At 25.0% G+C, this 24,669-nt stretch overlaps 1 protein-coding gene across 1 annotated transcript; it reads left to right on the top strand.

The window, feature by feature from the left end:
* The first annotated feature begins 10,117 nt into the window (after positions 1-10,117).
* On the top strand, positions 10,118-22,356 carry LOC113367660. Its single transcript, XM_026609247.1, has 2 exons — positions 10,118-10,238; positions 21,568-22,356. Exon 2 carries the CDS (start codon positions 21,604-21,606, stop codon positions 22,354-22,356), a length of 753 nt encoding a protein of 250 aa, XP_026465032.1. The 5' UTR covers positions 10,118-10,238; positions 21,568-21,603.
* Positions 22,357-24,669: the final 2,313 nt, after the last annotated feature.

A 24,669-nucleotide genomic window follows, 5' to 3' on the forward strand; every position in this document is an offset into this window, starting at 1 on the left:
TACATGAAAATAAAATAAAATTTAATATTGCATTTTCTGAACTAGGTCTCCTTTTTTTTTAAAAAAAATAAATGTTTTATCTTTATTTTGTACATATTTTTTAATAAATTAGTTTCGAATTTGAGAATTGAGTAACTCAAAGGTAAAAAGTGAATTCTTTCTTAAATTCCAAATAATTAAAACAATCGTGTTTAAATGTTATAAAAACAATTTATTTGTTTTGAACTGTTACTAATAATAATAATTAAATTTTGCAATGATATTTTTCTGTACCAAAAGCGTCCATTTTATTTAAAAAAAAAATTATAAATTATATTTAATTTAAAAGTAAAAAGTTTTTTTTTCTAAATATATAAAATTAATTTAATATAATAATTTTTTAAGCGTTTTTTTTTTTCTATAAATGATTCATTTATGAATAATATTTCTGTATACTTTCTTAATAATAAATTGAAAGAATTTACTTTTAATTAATCTAAATTATTTAATTTTTTAAAAACATAATGAAAAAGCTTTTGTTATATATGATTTTAAATGAAACTAATATTATTTCCAATGTATAGTACAAAGCAGTTCAATGAGTAATTTTCTAATTAACCGTTCTTAACATTTTTTTTATTTTTAAATTAAAAAAGTAGTGTATAAATAAAAAAATGTTTGTTTTTAATAGTTCCTGAAGAAGGTGACATTCCATATCCCCGAAACGTAAAAATATAAATTAAAACTTAAATATTTTTTTGAAGGAAAAAAGGAGACTTCTAGTTAAATAATACCAAAAAAATATTAATATTTAAAGTCTATTTGTGTATACCAAGTTGTCTTAGGTCTTTTTTGTGGAAAACCTAATATATTATTTAATTTTGAACAAATTCACTTAATTAATAAATGGTGTATCATTTATATTGCACAAATAGTTTAAAAGTTTTAAACAATTTAAGGAATAAATACACTTTAAAATTGTCGATCAAAATGACGATTTTTTGTTCAGAAAACTAAAATCCTAAATAATACCCCAAAAAATTGATTTATGAGTATACCTAGTTGTTTAAGGTCGTTTTTTTGTGGAAAACCTAATATATTATTTAATTATGAACAAATTTACCAAAAATACCATTCATATAGCACGAATAGTTTAAAAGTTATAAACAATTTCATGGATAAATGTACTTTTACTAAAACAAGCAAAATTTTTATTCGAGAAGTTAAAGTTTAATAAATAAAATTAATAAAAATTAATTTTGGGAGTGGATTGAATTGTTTGAGAGACTTTTGATATCAGAAACTACTTAGATATTTTATATATCATTAAATAACTTATAAATTAGAACACAGTAAAAAAAATAGTCTTTGTACAACTAACTTTGTACAGAAATTGCAATTTGTTTCAAAAATATTTTATAGGCATGATTGAATATTATATATATATTAAAAATATCAGATTATATAATTATTTATATATATATAAATATATATATATATATATATAAATTATTATATAATTTTAAAAATTTTATGAAATATTTTTAACTTCGTACAGCAAACTGATGCAATTATCATTTGTTATATAAAAATTTCGGAAAACTATTTTATGGATACTAAAAAATATATCATAAACCCATTATATAATATTTATTGTTTCATATAGCATCATCGTATACAAATAATAATTTAACAACATTTTTTTATATAAACAAAATATTTTGACAAAAAAATATTTTCTCCCAGTCTTGCCGAGTATAAAATTAAATAAAATATTTTTTACCTAAATATTTTTTATGCCAATAGTCTCCTTAGAACTAAAAAATGTACTTAGCAGCACTTTATTAATATATTAACAATTTAGCATAACAATATTAGTAAAGCAGTGGCGTCCAAGCCCCCAGGTTTAATATAATATGGAAATTAAAAAAAAAAGCATAATGAAGCTTTAATAAAATTAGTATTAGTGATAGTCATAAATTAGGTTTTAATCGGACTGCACATGTAATGGACTCATATTAGGGTAAAAGTAATATTATTTTTGATTTTTATATACTTTTAAAAACGATTGTAAAATTAAAGGCGCTCGTGGTACATTTAGGTCTTAAATCGTTTGTACAACCAAAACCATTCGTTTAGCATGAATGGTGTACAAGACAAGATTGTTTGAGATTAAATTATGTACAAATTTTTCTAGTAATTCCAAGTTTCTACAGCAACTCGGTATACCTTAAAATTAGATTTGAAAATAGACTTTTGGTATCGGTGCTTTAAAAGTGCATTGTTGCGCTTGCGGTACGTAAATCGTTTCTACAACCAAAACCATTCGTTTAGCATGAATGGTGTACAAGACAAGATTGTTTGAGATTAAATTATGAACAAATTTTTCTAGTAACCCAAGTTTCTACAGCAAGTCGGTATACTTTAAAATCGCATTTGAAAATAGACGAATAGATTTAAAGTTCCAATATAAACCGTTGATAGTACTCTGTGACTATTTATCAAGCGCGCGTTTGTTCAGGAAATTATTTATAACTTTGAAATATTTGGTGCAAAATTATTGGTGTATTCGACAAATTTGTACAAAATTAAACCATTTATAATATTGTCTAATACAAAAACACCCTACGACAACTCGGTATACCCTTAAATTGAATTCCGGAATGAAAATTTTTCCCCAAGCGTGCAAAAATACATTGTAGTATCGATTTTCGATTCGAGAGGTGTTTCTGTTCTATATATAGTACTGAGGGCATAAAATTATTTTATTATTTAGAAAACAAAATTTAGGTTTAGTATGAGTCGGTTATTATTAATATATATTTGAATAATATTTTTTTAGGGCTAATATGAGTCGATTATTATTAATATTTTTTTACCTTTGCGAATTGTTTTTCGTCTCAGGGACGTATACATATTTTTGCTAATTGTTGAAATGACACTGACAATTTTTTTATATATTTTTTTATTAATTAATTATGCAATAATTGTGTAAGCAAAAATGTGCAATTTTCATACAAGTTGTAATTTTTTTTTTAATTTAAATTTTAAGGAAATTTTTGGGAATTTTGGATCGACACGTTTGTAGATGGAAAATATTGATTTTTGGTTGAAAATTGAAAAGTTTGCAAAATATTTATAATGGTGAGCAAAATATTATGTTATATTAAATTTTATTCGTATTTATGTGTTTTACAATTTTATACACAAATTATTAGACCAATTTTTCGATTTTTTTTAGTATTTTTATGAAAATATTGTTGTACTAAAATACTCTTTTTCATTGCAATATTTCTGAGAATTCAAAATTTGTTGAAGTATTTCTAATTTCTATTAAAAATTTTAAGTGTTATTAAATTTAACGTATAATTATGCATTTTCTACCTTTTTACAAAATTTGTTAGACCAATTTTTAGATTTTTCAACCATTTTTTGTGTAAATATTGTTGGACTGAAAATACTCTTTTTTAGTTCTAATATTTTTTAATTTTATTTTTTTTTTTAAGTATTTCTAATTTCTAGACAAAATTTTAAGTGTTATTAAATTTTACGTATAATTATGCATTTTCTAAATTTATACAAAATTGGTTAGGCTAATTTTTACATTTTTTAACGTTTTTTGTGTAAATATTGTCGACTAAAAATACTCTTTTTTGATTGCGTTGCTTTTAAAATTCAAAATTTGTTTAATTTAACTTATTTATAATATTAAGTGCCATTGAATTAAATTAATAATTATGCATTTTACACCAATTTTTGGAAATATTTAGAATTTTTTGCAAATTAGACTAAAAGTGCTTATTTTTAGTTGCATTGTTTATAATTTCAAAACTCATTTCAATTTTTATAACAGACAGCTAAAATTTTAAGTGTTATTAAATTTAATTCTTAACTATGATTTTACAAATTTATATAAAAAATTCTAGACAAATTTTTAGATTTTTTCAAAATTATTAGTTAGTTAATTTTATTCAGACCAGTCTAAAATTTTGGAAGAATATTTTAAACGTGTTGAATTATTTAACAAGACAATTTAAAAATTATATTTTGTGAAGTTTTTAAATTCATCCAACTCCGCAAAATTTTGAAAATGAAATTATGTGCATAAAACTTTAAAAAATCAATTTTTACTGAAGTAGTAATGAAATCAAAATATTTTTGACTTCTCAAGCGATTTTTAAATAATATATATTTAATATTAGGAATAAAAACTATTTTATTCCTAAACACAAGTCCAAAACTTTTTGTATAAATTTATTAAAATCAATAAAAAAAAATTAAAATATTTTAAAAAAATGTAATAACAGTAAATTTAAATTTAAATTAATAATATTTAGTACATTATCAAAATTAAATATGTTCATCAAACTCAATGACAAAATAAAATAATTCAAATAATTTTTTTAAAACTTCAATATATATAAATAAATTATAAATATTATAATATATAGAAATCTTAAATGATTTAACGAAGAAAAAAGTATATTAAATATTATTTATTTAAATTGAAATTTGGTAAAAAGAATCTTAAATATTTTAAAAATTTTGTCATCGATTTTGATGAACATATTTAATTTTGATATTATATAAAGTAATAGTTTAAATTTAAATCAGTTCATTTTATTTTTAACGTTTTAAATTTATTTTTTTATTGATATTAGTAAATTTATATAAACAGTTTTGGATTTGTGTTTAGGAATAAAATAATTTAAATTTCACATTATAAGAAGGATTTTTAATGTCATTTTAAAAATATTCATTAGAGACAAAAATATAAATTGTGCTTTTAATTTTATAAATCAAAGAGTATTTTAACTATATTTTATATCAAAATGAAGAAATTAAGTTTAATTTAAATTTTACTAAACAAGAGTATTCTATACAGAGTTTAAAAATATAATAGCAAATTTAGAAACAAAATTTTAATTATTAGTTAAATTTTACAACAGAGAGTATTTTTAAGAAATGTATATTCTTTATCTTAACAGATGAACATAAATATCTCTGATTTAATAATTTACAAAATAAAAAGAGTATTTTTACTATTAGCTCTCATACTTTTTTGTTTGTATAAAAACACTTTAGAGCACTTGTTATTTTTAATAATAATAATAATAATAAATTATTACTATTATATATTATTAATATATATTTTCTTATCATATCTACCAACGTGTCGATCAAAAATTTTCAAAAAAAAAATTGTGTTGAATTTTAGAATTGTTAAAGAAAAAAAAAGACAGGGACGTACAAAATTGTTTTTAACCATATTTATTATAGGCATAAGTTTTTACTAAATTAATTTTAATTTAAATACATTAAAAGACAAGTATTAGAATAAAAACTCTTTTTTTTAATAAGAAAATTGATAAAAATATAAACTCTATTTTAAAAAAATAGTGAAAATTATTTGAAATTAATAAAATTTTAAGTTGGTTTGTGACGTCACAGAGCAAATATATATATATATATATATATATATATTAATTATATATATATATATATATATATATATAATAGATATAATATTTTTTACCTTTGTACGTCCCTTATTACCAGTACCTGCAATTTGTTGTAACTGGTTTCGAATTATTTTACTAATATTAGGTATTAATTAATTAATTAATTAATTAATTAAATTTATTCTATCGAAATTATTTTATCCTGCCATTATAAAAACTCTAATTTATTAATTTATATGCAGATTCATATCTACGTGTTATGTATATATAATTTGTGATTTTAGATTTAAGTATTTTAACTTTGTATATATTATAAATAATAATAATAATAGTAAAAGACGCTGACTAAAAGACGGAGTAAAAGATATATGTATATACATATATTAGTGTGGTCCTTGATATGGACTTTTTGGAATTTCTTTGCTCCCAAGGGCTCAAATGCTTCTAAACTAATAAAAGAAAATTCTCTGAAAGTTTTAGCTCTTAATATTAACATTTAGTTAGATAGTCCGCAATTCAATTATAAGTTTCGTATATTCATTATTAACATATGTCATTAAGTAAATTCTTGCGCCATCTGTGATTGCAGACTTGTAGTTTTGATGGCAATTTATTACTGATAACTTGAGTATCAAAATCATCAATTAAATAAATATTTTGATGCAAAATTAATTTTGATGCCATGATGAATAATTATTTCGTTAAACAGTCCACATAGATTTAATTAGAAGTTAAGTGTTTTTATAAATATTAAGGATATATTGTAGTAATAAATATACGAAACTTTAAATTGATTTGCGGACTGTCTAAATGTTAATATTAAAAGCTTACATTTTTAGACAATATTTTTTTATTACTTTGGAGGTATTTGAGCCCTTGGGAACAAAGAAATTCCAAAATGTCCATATCAAGGACCACCCTAATATATGTATGAGTATCTATATGCTTATGAACATTTTAACTATAACTAATTATTGTTAATGATTTTTATTTAATTTGTATTTATTTTTATTTGACTGGAATAAATACTTTTATATAACAACTTATTGTTAATAATTTTAATGAGTTTATTAATTTTTATTTGTTTATTTGTGTAGTGTATATTTCAAGATGTATCATCAAGACAATATTTCAAGATAACTAAAATAATTTATTCAAGTACACACTCTGGTGATGGATGGAACATGGTGCCGAAACGTTTGCAACATTAACATAATTTAGTAACAAGTGAGTATTTTATTTGTATTTTTTTCAATTAATATATGTTAATGCAATAATGTATATATTTGTATTCGTTATGTAAATAAGTTCTAATTATCGACGTTTTGGATCTAGATTTGTTCCATCTTCAGGTTTTTCATGTTTTTTATTTCTTCGATGTTCATTCATCGAATTAAACACTATTTAAAGTTCTGATGTCTTTTTATAGCTAAAATAAATAATTTATTCAAGTACACACTGGTGATGGATAAAACATAGTGCCGAAACGTTTGCAACATCATCATTTACTAAAAAGTGAGTATTTTACTCATAATAGTGTATATACTTGTACTGGTTATGTAAATAAGTTATAATTTTCGACGTTTCGGATCTTCATGTGTTCCATCAAGTTTTTTTTAAAATTATATTAATAATTTATTCATGTTTGTGCAGTTAATCATTTCTTTCTAAAAGTCTAATTTAAGTACTTCTAACAAACATAATTTTATTAAATATTTTTTATACTATAATTTTAATTTTTTGAATTAAATTTTGGTTGCTTTTTAATTTTTTTCTATATTTTTAGTTTCGTTTGGTATGGTATGTATTTCTTTAATTTTTTTTTCATATACATATGTATATTTGTAAATGTTTTAGACGTTTCGAATCCGTATATGTTCCATTATCGAGTTCTATATTTTTATATTATTAATTTAATCACTTTTTTGCATTTAATTTTTTTTTTGCAATAGTCAAATTTGAATACTTTTAACAAACATAATTTTGTTACAAATATTTTAATCCTATAATTTTTTTTAATTATGTTTATATGAAATGTTATATTTTTTTAGTTCAATTTCGCTAGGTATGTATTTTTTTATAAATTATTCATGCATTATTATTAGTTTATATTAATAATTCATCTTTTCCGATATTTCAGAACTGCTGAATTGATGGCACGTATATAGTGATGAAACGTACAGAAGAATATGTTAGGCATTTTGTATTGTAATTTATTTTTCAATTATATAAGGAGAAATTTATGTTTTCATCAAAAAATCCGATTTGCTCGGTATTCATGTTCTCTCGACGTTTTAAGCCATTCTGAATCGAATGAGACCAAATTTAAGGGAAAAGTATGTGTGTGTGTGAACAGATTTTTGACCTTTCATCGACGTTTTCTCAAAAACGCTTGAACCGATTTTAGAAAATTAAATGCTATTTGATGTGTACTAGCGTTTGTCGGTTTTCTGCTACGATCTGCCAAGCCGTTTCTTTGTAATTTGGAAAAAAGTGTTAAACTTTGCGTCCACATTTAAGCTCATTCTACCGAATCGGTTTTAAAAAATCAAAAACTGTTCGAAAGATATTTATTGGGAATGATACTGATTAGTTTTAGTTGAAAATCGAGCCGTTTTCTTGTAATTAACAGTTGAAAATAATAAAGACGATTTTTATTGAATTACGACAAGTAGTTTAATTTTAAAAATTCATCAAAGTTTGAGAAAATGAGTAGTTTTTTTGACGTTTGTTAAAATTAAAATTAGACGATTTACTTGGTATTACGATAGAGTACTTGGTCTTAAAGAACATACTAAACCATTAAAGTCCTAAGGAAACTGGTCCAAATATAAAAATCGAAAATTTGCTTCTAGAAATTACTCCGATTACTAACGTGTTCGTTCGTTTTCAATTATGTGTAATAAATTCAGTCGGAATACTTCTAATCATTCATAAATTAATTATATTGATTAAGTCGATTATTTACACATATCGGGAAGTTCCATGTAACTTGCTTCAAGGCAAAATACCAATCCAACTAATTTTTGCTCGAATATTTATTTGTGGTACTGGAAGTTCTAGCAATTTGCCTTAAGGCACTAGTTATAGTTATAATTTTGATGTCTATATACAGTCAACCCTCCGTTAAACGCGGCAAGTGCGTACCGTGCTATAAAAAACTCTTATACAATTCAGGCTATTCGTAGTGCGTTCTATGGAAACTTATATAGTGCAGTATGGGAACCGCGTTATGAGAGACTCAGAATTAGTACAAATTGCACCATTTTATCGTGCTGTATGGAGACCAAGAAATACAACTTGAAGTAGGAGTAATACGGACGAAATGACATGTATGACATTGACACCTTATTCAAAAATTGGCGCGATGCAGTAGTCAGCTCAAACGTGTTCTTAGACAGCTATTATATAATCAGACATGTCTAAAATATAAAAGTAGATAAAAAACTTACATGAATACCCTTTTTGATATCAAGTTACTAGAATCACTCATAGGTTGCGCAAGAAACTTATGAACAAAAACCTTGTAATAGGAAGTCCGTGTTATCGGACGTATATGGGACTTTTACCTCCGCGTTGTATGGAAACCGTGTACACATAACCGCGTTAACGGCGGGTCGACTGTATACATATTTCACTATTTCTGCACCAACAATCCTACTACCTTTATATTTAGTGATGTAATTAGCTTGTAATTACTCGTATCACATTATATTACTTCTTATAAAGGAAAAATGCAACTGTGTATTTTTCACTATTTATATATCGATGTCATTTTTTACATATAATTGCCAAAAGATTTACTTAATAGTTATGTAGGACTGTTGTAAATATATTGTTGAATAAAAAAAAAAATCTTACCACCTTCTTACCATCAAATCCATCATCAAACATAGTCCTACACCTTTGAATGCGCGCGCATCCACCGTCTTTTCTCTTCATGAAATTGTCGGAGGAATTGAATTCAGTCGCCAAACGATGCTTGCGCCGGGCAAGTCGTATCGGGTTTTGCAGTAAAATATTACGAAAAAATTGAAAAAATTTAAAAAAAAAACTTTATCTACATTTGTTGCATATCGGTGCCGCGGACCAAAAGGTAATAGAAATAGTAATAGATAAAATAAAATAGATACTAGAGATAATTTAATAATAATACTAATACCTAGTAGTTAAGTTGTACCATGTGGTCCAGGATTAGTGGATAGATTGTAACACCAATATTGGTAATATATCATAGTGCATATAATTACTTTAAATAAATAAATATTTATATAAATATGATATTTATAATAACATTTAAATTAATTAAAAGTGCTGTTTAGTGTTTTATTGTTGACTGAAGTGACTTCAAACATTTTGCACGCCATGCGGTCCAATTAGTGTTTTGTACTTACTAACGATAAATTTAGTGTTTTGTACTTAAACCAAAAAGGTTTCACTCCGGGAACACTTTTAAATATCAAAAATATTAAATTAACATAATATCAATTACCTTATATATCAAATTTACAAGTAACTTCGTTATTGTCTGGGACCACCAAGTATCTTAGTTATTGTTTTCTTTTCCAATGGGGCCAATTTAAAATTTAAATTTTAAATAAGAGTGAGTGCGCGTTTTAAACGTTATATATATATTTATTATATTGTTACGAAGTTTGATTATTATTTGTGGTTTAAAAAGTACTCAAAAGTTGGATTTTTGTGTTTTGTGTAAAGTGTATCAAAGTACTACTTCGGTTGTGCAAAAAGTGGTGTTGGAGACAACCGGCGACCGGCGAGGATTTGTACGCATAAAAGGTTTTGTTATTATATATTATATATGTATATCTATATATATATATATGTGTATGTATATATATATATATATATATATATATATATATATGTGTATTATAAAAAATTTAGTTTCGTACAAGTTTTGTTACGCAAATTTTTGGGAAGTTAATAATTCCGTTATGTCGAGTGCGAAGAGTGAATATGCAATTTGTATTTGGAAAAAAATAGTTTTTCCAATATAATTTGCAAAAATTATTAACACACATACATACACACATTCATATACATTTACATATATTACGTACATAATTTTAAACCAACAGAAATACATACATTATACCTATACACACGACAATACATACATGTGTACATTCTTGCTTACAGATATAAAATGCATACATACGCATATTATACACATAGACATACATACGCACATATATTATACACTTTTTCTTCGTTTTTTTCAAATATTTATTAAACAGCAATCTAAAATACAATTTTCACAAGCTATCGCATATTTACATAACATATATTATACACATAGACATATATACATACACATAGCATGTGTACATACATACATACATTTACATACGTATACAACAAAGCACACATAGTCTACATACATATGTAATAGACTTAAATACATATATACACACAAATCCATACATACCTGTACACACAGGCATGCATACATACTTACAGACACAACATACATACATACATACTCACGATACAAAATACGCATACATACACATACGTACACATACTTACACATACTTACACATTCACACACACACACAAAAATACATACATGCACACACAAAATATATACAACTAGTCGTGTATGGCATCGTGCCTTGAGGCAATTTTCAGGGTCTTCCCGTAACGAATTAAACTTTTGATAATCTGAAATATTTTTGATATTTAAAGAATTTTTTTTTGGAAATTAGAAAAAAATGAATAAAAATTTTTCTTTGCTTTTCCCAAAAGCAATCGTCAGCTCTAGCAGAAAGTTTTTTGAATCATTCAAATCGGATGCTTATTTCGCTCAAAAACTACCCTTTTATGCACATTTAGCTCCGTATTTCCAAAACGGCTAGACCTGACTCTGACAAAAACTAACCACTACTTCTCCCCATCATTATGAATTGAATGTTCTTTGAATCATTCAAATCGGATGCTCATACATACGTACATACAATATTTATTTATATTGAACATCTTAAAATTTTTATTAAATTTTATTTGAACATTTAATTTTTTTTATTTAAATTCGTTTTATGATTTTGATTTTTAACTACATTTGAGACAATTTTTAGGAGGCGTCGATTAATCACGAGAGGATTTTAGGGGGTTTGTCAAAAAATTACAAAATATTACGTGGGGAAGTGAGGGATTTAAATTACTTACAATTTTTCTGAATTTCTTTAAAAAAAACCAAAGGTTCTCAAAATTTTTTTCTCGTAACTAAAACTAAAAATCGTGATATTTGGTAGGAGAGGGGTTGATTTTAAATATTACAATGTATCACCAAGGGGGAATGAGGGTCTAAAAATTCCTAAAAAATTGATCACGTGATTAATGGACACCCCTTAGATAATATTATTTGCAATTAGAATGGTGGTTATATTTCACTAAAATTTTATTAAAAATGTTTACTGAAAAATCCATTATGCATTTTATGAAAATAATTTTTTGAAGACGTTTCGGATCTAGATATTCTCCATCTTCAGGTTTTCTTTCATAAAGACTCTAAATGCTGCTAAAAATCAGTCTTTACGAACACAATTTTATTAAAAATATATACATTTCTTTAATAAATCTACTTTTTTTTAACGACGGATATTAAAATAAAAAATATTTCAGACACTCATACATACGTTTCGGGTCCCAAATTTGACTCTTCCTCAGTGGAAACAAAACTAGAAAAAATAACAAAGAAAAATATTTAATAAGTAACAAAAATATTATAAAATAAGTAAAAAAAAAGAGTTGAAAAAATTACACCTAAGTAAAGTTAACATATAAAATTTATTTAATAAAATAATGAATTGAAATGAAATATAGAAACTACCTATAACAAATACTTGTATGCTAAGATTCTATATATCATTTCAATATATTGTATATTAAATTACGATTTTTTTAATCATATTACAATCCTAAATTTTTAGTACTAATTTATAAAGATTTTTGTTCGTGACGCCTGTATTATTTCTTGAATAATTGAATGCATCTCAATTTATTTATATCATCTAAAGATAAATTATTTGTTGTTATTCAAAAATTGGTATCAAATTTTATTTTAACATCAGTGTAATCTTTAAAAAAAATTTATTAACACTTTTATTAAATTCTAATTTAAATTTTTCATGCTAACCCAAAAGTGGCGCCAAAAAGATTGTTTTAGTTCGAATTTTTTGTTTACCAAAACCCAAAACTTTAATTATTCGGCACTTCTAGAGTAGTTTTTTCGAAACTGAATGTCCTCACGAAGAAATAGAAGTCATACATTAATTTTTATTTAATAAATTATTTGGTTATACACATGCTTTAGTAATTTTTTGGTAAAGTAATAATCGTAATTGTATATACTTTTAGTATAAAACATAAAAATCTAGGTAAATTATCAGATCCAGTATAATTTCAAAATATACCAGGTACTATACGGAAGATAATTTTAATGTACCACCGACTCCCTGTCTATTATCCGATATGTTTTATTTTGTTCAAAGCGAGTGTCAAAACAAAATGTCTATTTCGGTTTCAATCGCGACGGGAGATCTTTAAACGCATTTAAATTCGCTCTATTTTTGGGCATTTGCCAACATCATTAGTCTCATCATCAGTAAATATACATACTTTGGCCATCAGATAAATAGATACAAAGATAAAACACTCCTGTGGTAGATAAATTAAAAAAAACGTAACTCTGACTACGAATCTGTAAGATGCCGGATCATTTCTTTACAACTTGGTATTATTATAAGGCAACCCAGTGGTTGTCTATACTTCCCGAAAGGTCATTTTTACTTTTGAACTAATTCGAATCAGACTTGATTCAAAGATTATGTCGGGGTCACCAATGTGATTTTTTTAATTAAATTTAACTATCTTAAACATTTTTTAGAATGTAATGTTTTAAAAATAAATCCAATATTAAGAAGAAAATCCATTGAATTCATGTTACATTAACATTTGCCAATTTACAAAATCTCTGACAATGACCAGGAAATTTCGCATTTTTAAAGTAAATTTTGTCCCACAGTTTTCCTTGTTTTTTATTTCAGAGCCGGTACAAAAATTTATTTTACTATTATATTTTTTTTAACGAAAACACCAATATTTGTTTACTATGTCGACAATAAAGTCTGATTGGAATTACTACATTTTAAGTAATACTTAAATTTATATTTCCAAGTTCCTAAGGATAGGACCATGAGTCTGTTATTGCAAGGCCGTAGCTCTTACTACACAATCACGGACATGTTTTTCTCTTTGTTTAATAACTCTTTCTACGAATCTGCAAGCTGTCGAAGAATTTTTTTTACAACTTGGTACTGATATAAAGCAACCCAATGGTTGTCCCGTCAAAGGTCATTTTTACTTTTATACCAATTCGAATGAGGCTTGATTTAAGAATTATGTCGGGGTCACCAATGTGATTTTTTGTATTAAATTTAACTATATTATACATTTTTTAGATGTTTGAAAAACTAGTGGTGCATGGCATCGTGCTTTAAGGCTTCCCGTATCAAAAATTCGAATTTTTAAATAATATTCAATTTTCTTTTAGAACTCTGAAAAAATCGATTAAAGAGATTTTTCAAATTTCTGAAAAAATCTAGCTTTCTTGAAAATATACTTTGGAATATTTTGAAAATTTTGAATTCATCCAAGATTATAAAAGAAATCATTATTACTTTAACATTTGTCAATTTACAAAATTTCTGACAATCATCAAAAAATTTGGTATTTTTAAAGTCAATTTCTTTCCACATTTTTCCTTGCTATCTATTTTACTATTTTCAATTTATCTATTTTACTATTTTATATTTATCTAACAAAAACGCCAATATTTGTTTACAACGTCGACAATTAAGTCTTGTTAAAATTACTACACTTTAAGTAATTACCATGAGTCTGTTATTGCAAGGCCGTAGCTCTTGCTACACAACCACGGATAGGTATTTCTCTTTGTCTAATTTTAAACGACGTTTGTGGAAAATATCGATTTTTACAAGGATAGTATCTTATACGTTTGCTGCGTATATTAAAATTCATTTATTCTACTATTTCATTTTATTTAACAAAGACGCCAATATTTGTTTACAACGTCGACAATTAAGTCTTGTTAAAATTACTACACTTTAAGTAATTACCATGAGTCTGTTATTGCAAGGCCGTAGCTCTTGCTACACAACCACGGATAGGTATTTCTCTTTGTCTAATTTTAAACGACGTTTGTGGAAAATATCGATTTTTACAAGGATAGTATCTTATACGTTTGCTGCGTATATTAAAATTCATTTATTCTACTATTTCATTTTATTTAACAAAGACGCCAATATTTGTTTACAACGTCGACAATAAAGTCTTATTAAAATTGCTACACTTTAAGTAATACCATGAGTCCATTATCGCAAGGCCGTAGCTCTTTCTACAAAGCCACGAATAGGCTTTTCTCTTTGTCTAATTTTAAACGACGTTTGTGGAAAATATCGATTTTTACAAGGGTAGTATCTTATACGTTAGCTGCGTATATTAAAATTCATTTATTTACTATTTCATTTTATTTAACAAAAACGCCAATATTTGTTTACAATGTCGACAATACAGTCTGATTGGAATTGTGACACTTTAAGTAATACCAGGAATCGGTTATTGCAAGGCTGTAGCTTTTACTATAAAGCCACGAATAGACTTTTCTCTTTGTCTAATTTTAAACGACGTTTGTGGAAAATATCGATTTTTACAAGGGTAGTATCTTATGAGATATTTATTGCGTGTAGAATGCGTATGGGAAAAACGCGAATGCTTTCAGGTGTGAAAATAAAGTACTTTTACCTTTTCCTTCTTGTAATATATTTATTTATTTGAAATGTACATACATATAGAAATATATGTATATATATATATATATATATATATATTGAATGGTAGAATCTTGGATTTGTGTATATTTTGTAGTTTCGAACAAGAATCCAAAAATAATAAAAAATAAAAAAACAAGAAAAGTTTTTAATAAACAATTTCTTTATTTATTTATTTATTTACTGTCGACGTTTCGGAACTAGGTACGTTCCATCTTCAGGACATAATGTCAAGAAACATGATCTTGATGAGATTTAAGCAAACAATATGTTTAGGAATAGAAAATAGATTTTTCTTAAATAATAAATTAATTGTAACAAATAATAATGTACAGAAATATGATAATATGATCAAAATGAAAATGATAAAAATAAATGAGTGGATTATCAGAACAGGATATTAAAAATGATAGAAATTCTTTATGAAAGTTATGGAAAATTTTTTTAAGAAAAGATTAATGATAAAATTGAATTAATTACCTGTATGTTTGAATATACATTAGCACTTTTTCACTAAACAAGAATTTTTAAACAAAAAATGAATTTGTGAGTTATTTTTCCGCCGAATAGTTAACTTTTGTAAATCAAAATTACTAAAAGTGTTGTCTTTTTTAAAAATATATATATATATATATATATATATATATTTGTTTGCCAGCATCTACTTACAAATAAATAAAGCATAAAACAGTTTTTATTCAAGAATCGCCTAAAAAAATGCGACGTGCAACCGATTGTTTGTTAATATTATATTTGATAGTTTTAAATTAATTAAGCTAAATTTTTATTTTACGATTTTGAAATTGAAAATTCAATTCATTAATAATATCAATAAAGCTAATTTGTATGGTAGTTGCTCTCAGGACTTTAGATTTTTATACATCAAATCACTACTATATTATCTGTATTATTCTACTATATTATAATTTTATTTTATTATTTTAATTAATTATTTTAATTCCAAGTATTAATTTGAGATATCTCCTTAGAGTTTTTTAAATTTTTATTACAATATAACTTACAAACTATCTTTTAAAGACAGTAATTAAGGTGAAGCTTCATTTTAAAAATACATACAGTAATTTTCAATATTTAGCAAAAATCGAGATACCAGTTAATGTTGATTGTTGCATCTAATTAATGTTGATTTTGTATAACATTTGTTTATAAAAAGTGAAGTCCTATGATAAATATTAGATTGAAAAATTTTTTGGGTTTTTTGATCATACTGTATTAAAAATAGTATTCTGCAAAGCACTTTTCTATTTGGGTAGTTCTTTCTAAAAATATCGAGTTGAACAAACACAATTTTTGTATTTATGAAACAAATAAGTTCTTTCAACGGTATACCATTTATATATATATATATATATATATATATATATATATAAATTTATCCACTCGATGTTTCGTTTGCTTTTTCTCTGTTTACTAAAACGCAGTTTTCCAGAATGACCTTTTTTGCTAAAATCAGGGATAGACAACATATGAAACATTTTTTGACAAAAAAGGAATTAAATTTATAAACTAAATACAAACTAGTTGTAAGTGGCATTTTGCCTTAACGCATGTTGCATGAACTTTTCCACATATTTGGTTTGGAATATTTGTCAATGGCTTCTTATAATTAGATCTTCTTCAATATTTTCAAATATTTCAGGCTCATTCCTTTTAAACTTTGATGATTTTTTATAATTGGACCATTTTTTTCAGGCCTATAATATTTTATGATTTTTATTTTCAAGATTCATAAAAATCGTCAACTTTTTTGCAGACTTTTACCAAAATTTGTAACTTAAATTAATTCTTTGTAACTTAAATTAATTCTGTATCATAGGGTAACGTTTAAGACGGAATAAAATTTTCTGAATTAAAATATATCTTTATACTTAAAACTGATCTAAAAATTCCAATCATAAGATTAGATTCTAAAAAATATATTACATATATATTATATATACTATGATTACATATATTATGAAAAATTCTTTGGATTTCTTATGTATTTTTTATCACCAAGATTACTTATAATTCTATAATATATTTTGCTATGATTTAACAACAAAAAATATATATGTAATAAAGAAAATAATAATAATAATAATAATAATAATAATAATAATAATAATAATAATAATAATGATAATAATAATAATAAGGAAAACAGTAATGCAATTTTTAAGAATGTAGTTATAAACGTTTTTAGGAATACTTAACTTCATATTAAATATAATACAAATGTTTTTTTTTTAATTAAATAAAAATTACAATCTATCTATAGATAGAAAATGAGTAATAAGATTTATATTTAATAGTGCTTTATTTTTATATGTTTACTAGTTTTAACTTCATAAAATGATGTTTTTCAATATGCGATATACAATATTTAAAATTATTCCTTTAAGGGTGTAAATAAATTGTTGAGTTTTCTAACCCTCGATGCAACATATTTATATTTTGTATATATATATATATATATATATATATTATTTTAATTTTAATTTAAAATTAGTTAAACCACCCTGAAATTTATTTCTAATATTAAATAATTTTAAGTTTCATTGGATTACTTAACGTTTATAACAAAATAAATATATTTTTATTAATCAATCTAAAATAAATTAAATTTCACCTGTACAAGATTGACCACTCCTGGTATGGGTATATATATATATATATATATAAATATATATATATATATATATATATATATATATATATATAATATTCGTATCCAAAGGTATATTTATATTTATTTTCTGCCCAATGTGTGTTTTTGATCTGATTGCAAAGGCTTTGGGGCAAAACAGGGCAACATAAATGTTGTTCCCTTTGATTCGATATAGGAAAACATATTTCTTCTTCAAGGGAAAAACATCCTTTGAAATAAACATCTCAAGTGGCAACGATTAAAATGGATAAAAATCTAAAAATAACCTATATAATCAAGTCACTTGATAAATTTATAAAAAAGTTTTTCATAAGAAAAACAAACACAAAGCCATTTTCATTTATTTTTCCATCAAAACATTTTTACGCTGACCGACAGATCAAACACATAAAAGTTATGAAAAAGTTCTGAGAGATTTCTAAATTAATGGATATTTGTTTAGACGTTTTATTTAATTTTACAGCAAAAACTTTCTGTATGTGTTTCTTATGTGATTTAATTTGCCGCATCGTCTCTAAATTTATAATTTTCCATTAAGAATTTTTACAATAAAATTCTTTGGCAAACGGAATGAAAACATTTCGACAACAGGAATGCACGTTTTGAGGAAATTTATTCGTTTTCTTAAAATAAATGGAGTGGAAATGGTGTTGGTGTATTGAATTTACTTAATTTTTGAAATGGGGAAAGGTGAAATATTTTTTTCGTAAATTTTCCTTACGATTATCATGAGGGTTCAACAAACCCAGAACAAATGTATTTTACCCTGTTTTAGTGCTTAGCCTAAATTGTTTTCATTTTCTGATTCGATATTGGTCGAAACGGTTAAATCCTCTTTTTTAAACTCATTTATGTTTTATGTGACCGACTTTTTTAAAAAAAGCGAGAGACTTTTTTTTTAGAAACAACTGACACTTTATTTTTAGAAACAATACTTTTTTTAAGTACGCAGGTTTTTTTTAGAAACGACAGATTTTTTGTAGTACATCAGACTAATTTTTTAGTACACCAACTAACTTCATTTTTCTAGTGCGACAGACTTTTATAATGAAAAATTTATTTCTTTTGTTTCTAGAAACGACTGAATTTTTTTTTCTAGAAACGACTGACATTTTTTTTTCTTTTAGAAACTACCGACATGTTCTTCTTCTAGAAAGGACTGACATTTTTTAAATCTAGAAAGGATTGACAATTTTTTCTTCTAAAAACGACTGATATTTTTTTTTCTTCTAGAAACGACTGGCTGACTTTATTCTAGAAACGAGTGACCCATTTTTTTTTAGAAACTAGTTTTTTTTTCTCAAAACGACTGACCATTTTTTATAGGAACTTTAGACTTGTTTTTTTTTTTCTAGAAACTATAGGCTTGTTTTTTCTTTCTAAAAACTCTAGACTACTGTTTTTTCTAGAAACGAAAGACTATTTTTTTATAAAAACTCTAGACTTGTTTTTTATAGAAACTCTAGGCTTGTTTTTTCTAGAAACTCTGGACTTGGTTTTTTAGAAACTCTTGGCTTGTTTTTTTTAGAAACTTTGGACTTGGTTTTTTAGAAACTCTAGGCTTGGTTTTTTAGAAACCTTAGGCTTGGTTTTCTGGAAACCCTAGACTTGTTTTTTATTCTAAAAGTTCTAAACTTTTTTTTTCTTGAAACTCTAGACCTGTTTTTTCTAGAAATTCTAGTCCAGCTTTCTTTTTAGAAATCTCATTAGTTTTGGTTTAGAAACCCCATGCTAGTTTTTTTTAGGCTTGTTTTTTCTAGAAACAACTGACGTTTTTTAGGAATCTAATTTAATTTATTTTTAGAAACAACTGACTATTTTTCTAGAAACAACTGACTATTTTTTCCAGAAACGACTATTTTTTCTAGAAACAACTGACTCATTTTTTTTCTTTAAAAGATTGACTTATTTTTTTCTAGAAATTTCAGTCTTGTTTTTGTTTTTAGAAACCATAGGCCTGTTTTTTATTCTAAAAATTCTAAACTTTTTTTTATTCAAACTCTAGACCTGTTTTTTCTAGAAACTCTAGTCCAGCTTTTTTTTTTAGAAACCCCATTAGTTTTGTTTTGAAAACCCCATGATAGTTTTTCTTAGGCTCGTTTTTTTTCTAGAAACAACTGACGTTTTTTAGGAATCTAATTTTATTTATTTTTAGAAACAACTGACTATTTTTTCCAGAAACGACTATTTTTGCTAGGAACAACTGACTCATTTTTTTTATCCTAAAAAAGTCGACTTATTTTTTTCTAGAAACTTCAGTCTTGTTTTTGTTTTTAGAAACCATAGGCTTGTTGTTATTTCTAGTCTTTTACAACTTTTTATTTTTTAGAAACACTGTTTATTTTTCTAGAAACGACTTTGTATATTTTCAGAAACGACTTTGTATATTTTCAGAAACGGCTTTGTATATTTTTAGAAACGGCTTTGTATATTTTTAGAAACAACTTTCTATTTTTCTAAGAAACAACTTTCTATTTTTCGACACAACTTTCTATTTTTCGACATAATTTCTATTTCTATTTTTTTAGAAACGACTTTCTATTTTTTTAAAAACGACTTTCTATTTTTTTAAAACGACTTTCTATTTTTTTAGAAACGACTTCCTTTTTTTAGAAACGACTTTCTATTTTTTTAGAAACGACTTTATATTTTTATTAGAAATAACTCTCCATTTTTATTAGAAACAATAACACTATTTTTATTAGAAACAATAACACTATTTTTTTAAAAACAACTGTCTTTTTTAAAAAGAAACAACTTTATATATTTTTAGAAACGACTTTATATATTTTTAGAAACAACTTAATATATTTTTAGAAACAACTTTATATATTTTTAGAAACTACTTTATATATTTCAAAACACTTATTATTTTATGAAAATACTGTTTATATTTTTTAGAAAGAACTGCCAATTTCGATTTTTTTTAAGAATCTTCGACGTTTTTTTAAACATTCTTTGACTTTTTTTGTTTAGAAACGCCAATTTTTTTAGAAACGTCGATTTCTTTTTTTAGAAACAGTTGCTCTTTTTTTCAAAAATCTGACTTTTTTGAGAAACAACTTTTCATTTTTTTAAGAAACAACTGGCTTTTTCTAAAATTTAAGTTAGATTAAGATAGGCGGGTAAGCAGGAAAACAGAAAAACATTTTGATTATAAACAAATCTAATAATTTGTTGTTTATCATATTATCAAATATTCACACATATCTCAATGTTCCTGTAACTTGCTACAAGACAAAATGCTTGCTAGAACTAATTTTTGACTTTTTGACTAAATTTGACTATTCAAATTAAACTTATTTCCAGCATTTTAAACCAGTATTTTAATCCATGTAAAAATCGACAAAATCTTTACTTACTTAAATCTATTGAAAAACACCACCAGTTCTAAATTTTAATCCAGTATTCCCAAAATACTGACACTAGACTAAATTGGTCAAATTTGGCATCTAGAAAATCAAGAACCTAAAAATAATTTCCACCATAACAATTCTGAACCCAGTACTCTTAAAAATGCAAACCAAACTTACCAACAATCCAACTTTGATATATCCATCAAACTATTCTATATTTTTTCCAGACTAAACCACCAATTCCATCTAAAAACCATTTAAAAATGGAAAAACCACAACACCTGCCCGAATGTCCTTCGGATTTTTTTGACCCAATGTCGGAGCACTACTACTCCCAAGCCAACTCCTTCGAACCAGGACCAAGTGGCAACATCGGGGACTTGCACAAATACAAAACCGAGGAAAAAATAAAACTCTTCATCGCCAATATACCGCGAGAACTCACCGAAAAAGGCTTGAGGAACATCTTTCAAAGTTACGGCGAAGTTCTAGAAGCTTGTATAAAAACCAACACAAATTCCCGATTTGGTTTTGTGGTTTACGAGCACCTGGACTGTGCAGCTGCTGCTATACATGGATTACATTTAAAAAAACCTTTTGACATGGTAGTAAAATTTTCTGAACAAAACCAGACAGCAAAACCAGTCGACGACGTGTCAATTCCTGAATTACCACCAAAGGTACCCGAACGCAATTTACCATCAATAGTCTCCAACCATACATCAGCTTTTATGAAATCAAAATTTTACCACCAAAATGACCCTAATTCTTATAATAAATTTATTACCAAGTTGGCCAAGGATTTGAAGCCTAAAAATTTGGGTAAAAGAATTTTGGAGCACCAGAAAAAAATTTCGGAGTTGATGGATGGTGAGATTTCACAAACTTTTGAGTTTAACGGTTTGGAAAAGTATAATGAATGTGAAAATTGTCAAAATCCAGGGATTTATAAGAAGGGGGATGGATTGTATTTTTGTTCTTTGCATTGTTATGAAAAAAAATCGAAGGAGGAATAATGGATTTAAGAAAATACTAGTGCTATCTATTGTTGTGGTGATGCATATTTTGTTTAACCTTAGTTTTGTTAAATTTATAATAATTTTATTACTAAAAATGTTTTTTTGAAAGTACTTTGATATGGAATATATATTTTAATTTTTTTTCCACAAAATTAACTTAATTTTTGAAATGACAATAGATATTAAATCAGGAATTTTTTTGGATAGAAAATTATATTTATTTAATAACACAATATAAGTAATATGTACTAATTACATAACAAAGCCTCTGGTATTCAAATTTATTATATTTTTTTTTGTAATTATTTCTACTTATTTCTATTTTTGATCTTTGCATTGTCATGAAGAAAAATCGAAGGAGGATCTATCTATTACCATGGTGATGCATATTTTGCTTAATCTTAGTTCTTTGAAATTTACAGTAATTTTTATTACTAAAAATGCTTTTTTTTTGAAAATGTTGATAAGAAATATATATTTAAATTTTTTGTTAACAAAATTTGTTTACTTAATTTTTTTTAATTACATTATTTATTACAACTGTTAGATAATTAACATCTAGCAATAACATAAATTTAAATAAATAAGAGTGCAAAGGATACAACTTACATTAAAATAACATCCGTAGTATGATGATTTGATATAAAATAAAAGCAAATAATAATAAAAATAAAATTAATTTACTTATTAAATTTGGAAATGACAATTGATTAAATTAGAATTTTTTTGTTAATGAATTATATTTATTTAATTACATAATATAAGTAATATGTATTAATTACATAAAAAGCCTCTGGTGTTCAAATTTATTATATTTTTTTTTACAATTATTTCTACGTTTTGAAGATAAAGATTGTCTCCTTCTTCAGAAACTGTTGAAATAAACATTTTATTTAATTTTATTACTTTGCAATAAATAAATTCAATTCAATTTTGATTTTTTCACAATTTTTGTAATTTTTAGTACCTAATAGTGTCGTTCTAAAAATAATAATATGAAATTTTTGCAAAATTTTGACTTGAAAATTAATTATATATGACACTAAAATTTCAACAGATTAAATTTAGAGAAAAGCTTTCTGTTACAAAAATATTTTTTATTAATAAACAATTTATTTTTTTGAACTAAAAGCCTGTTTTTCTAACATTTTTTTTACTTGAAAATAATTTTCTTAAAAGATAAAGATGGATTTGTATTTTTTGCATAATTTTGTCAAAATAAATTTAATTGAGCATTAAAATGACTTCTGATTCAATTTGGAAAAAATATTTTGTTAATGTATTATTTTATATACATAATTTATTTAGTTTTTATCTTTTTATTTATATCCAGAAAGAACGTTAACAATCGTCATTTCATTTCGAATTCAATTTCAAAAAAAAGTTGCCTAATTTACACAAAATTAAAAAAAGTGCTCCTGTATAGTCACAGTCTAAACGCATTTGCAAATTATCCTGTGCGACATTTTTACTTGTACTGTGCTTAGCTTGGCGGCATTTTCACATTTTTCAATCGTTTTTCACAAAATTGGAAAAGTGCTCCAGTACATAAACAGTCTAAACGCACTTGGGTAATGCATTTGTATCCGAGTGGCGCTTAGACTGTGCTTAGCCTGGGTAATTTTGAGAAAAAAATTTTTTTGGTACACACACACATCCATTTAGTTTCTGAGGTATGCCAGTAAAATGTTCAGAAACCTTCAAAACGTCGAGAAATGCAAAACCCTACGGAAGTTATTAATAGTTATCAATCATTCATTGATCAATATTTATTGAATTCCCCTAGAATATTGTATTCTGGTACGGGAAGTTCCAGCAATTTGCCTTAAGGCACGATGCCATACACCACTAGTTTCATTTATTTATTCTTAATATTTGTCTTTCTCAGTACGTATCCAAACCGTGCCATTTAATTAAGACGAGCTAATTAATTCGTCAATTTCCTTGATGTAGTGTTTAATTACATTAGTGTAATAGTGTTTAGACAACATTGAAAACATTGTCTGAGCGAAAATAGAAATAGCCCACAATTAGTATAGTGGGATAGCCAAAACTATAGCTGTATTTGTAGCCTATAGCCGTGAACTAGATCTCGGTGGTCGTATTTTCAATTTGGCGGTCGGGAACGATTTTAAAATTGGACAGATATAGATTTATGGCATAGATATAGATAAAAGAATAAAAATATTAAACTACTACTATTTGGTATATTATTAGCAATAATAATATTAATAGATAGTCCTTGAACTGAGTCAAACTCCAACTCCATTCCCGAGGGAAGAATATTGTGAGAGATTTTCCATTGCCATT

The sequence above is a fragment of the Ctenocephalides felis genome, unplaced genomic scaffold (assembly GCF_003426905.1).
Source record: "Ctenocephalides felis isolate EL2017-DRISC unplaced genomic scaffold, ASM342690v1 CF-g0.4_SCAFFOLD_01170, whole genome shotgun sequence".
Classification (NCBI taxonomy): domain Eukaryota; kingdom Metazoa; phylum Arthropoda; class Insecta; order Siphonaptera; family Pulicidae; genus Ctenocephalides; species Ctenocephalides felis.

Excerpts from the sequence above, each read along its gene's own strand:
- LOC113367660 (XM_026609247.1), top strand. The coding sequence starts at position 21,604 with ATGGAAAAACCACAACACCTGCCCGAATGTCCTTCGGATTTTTTTGAC.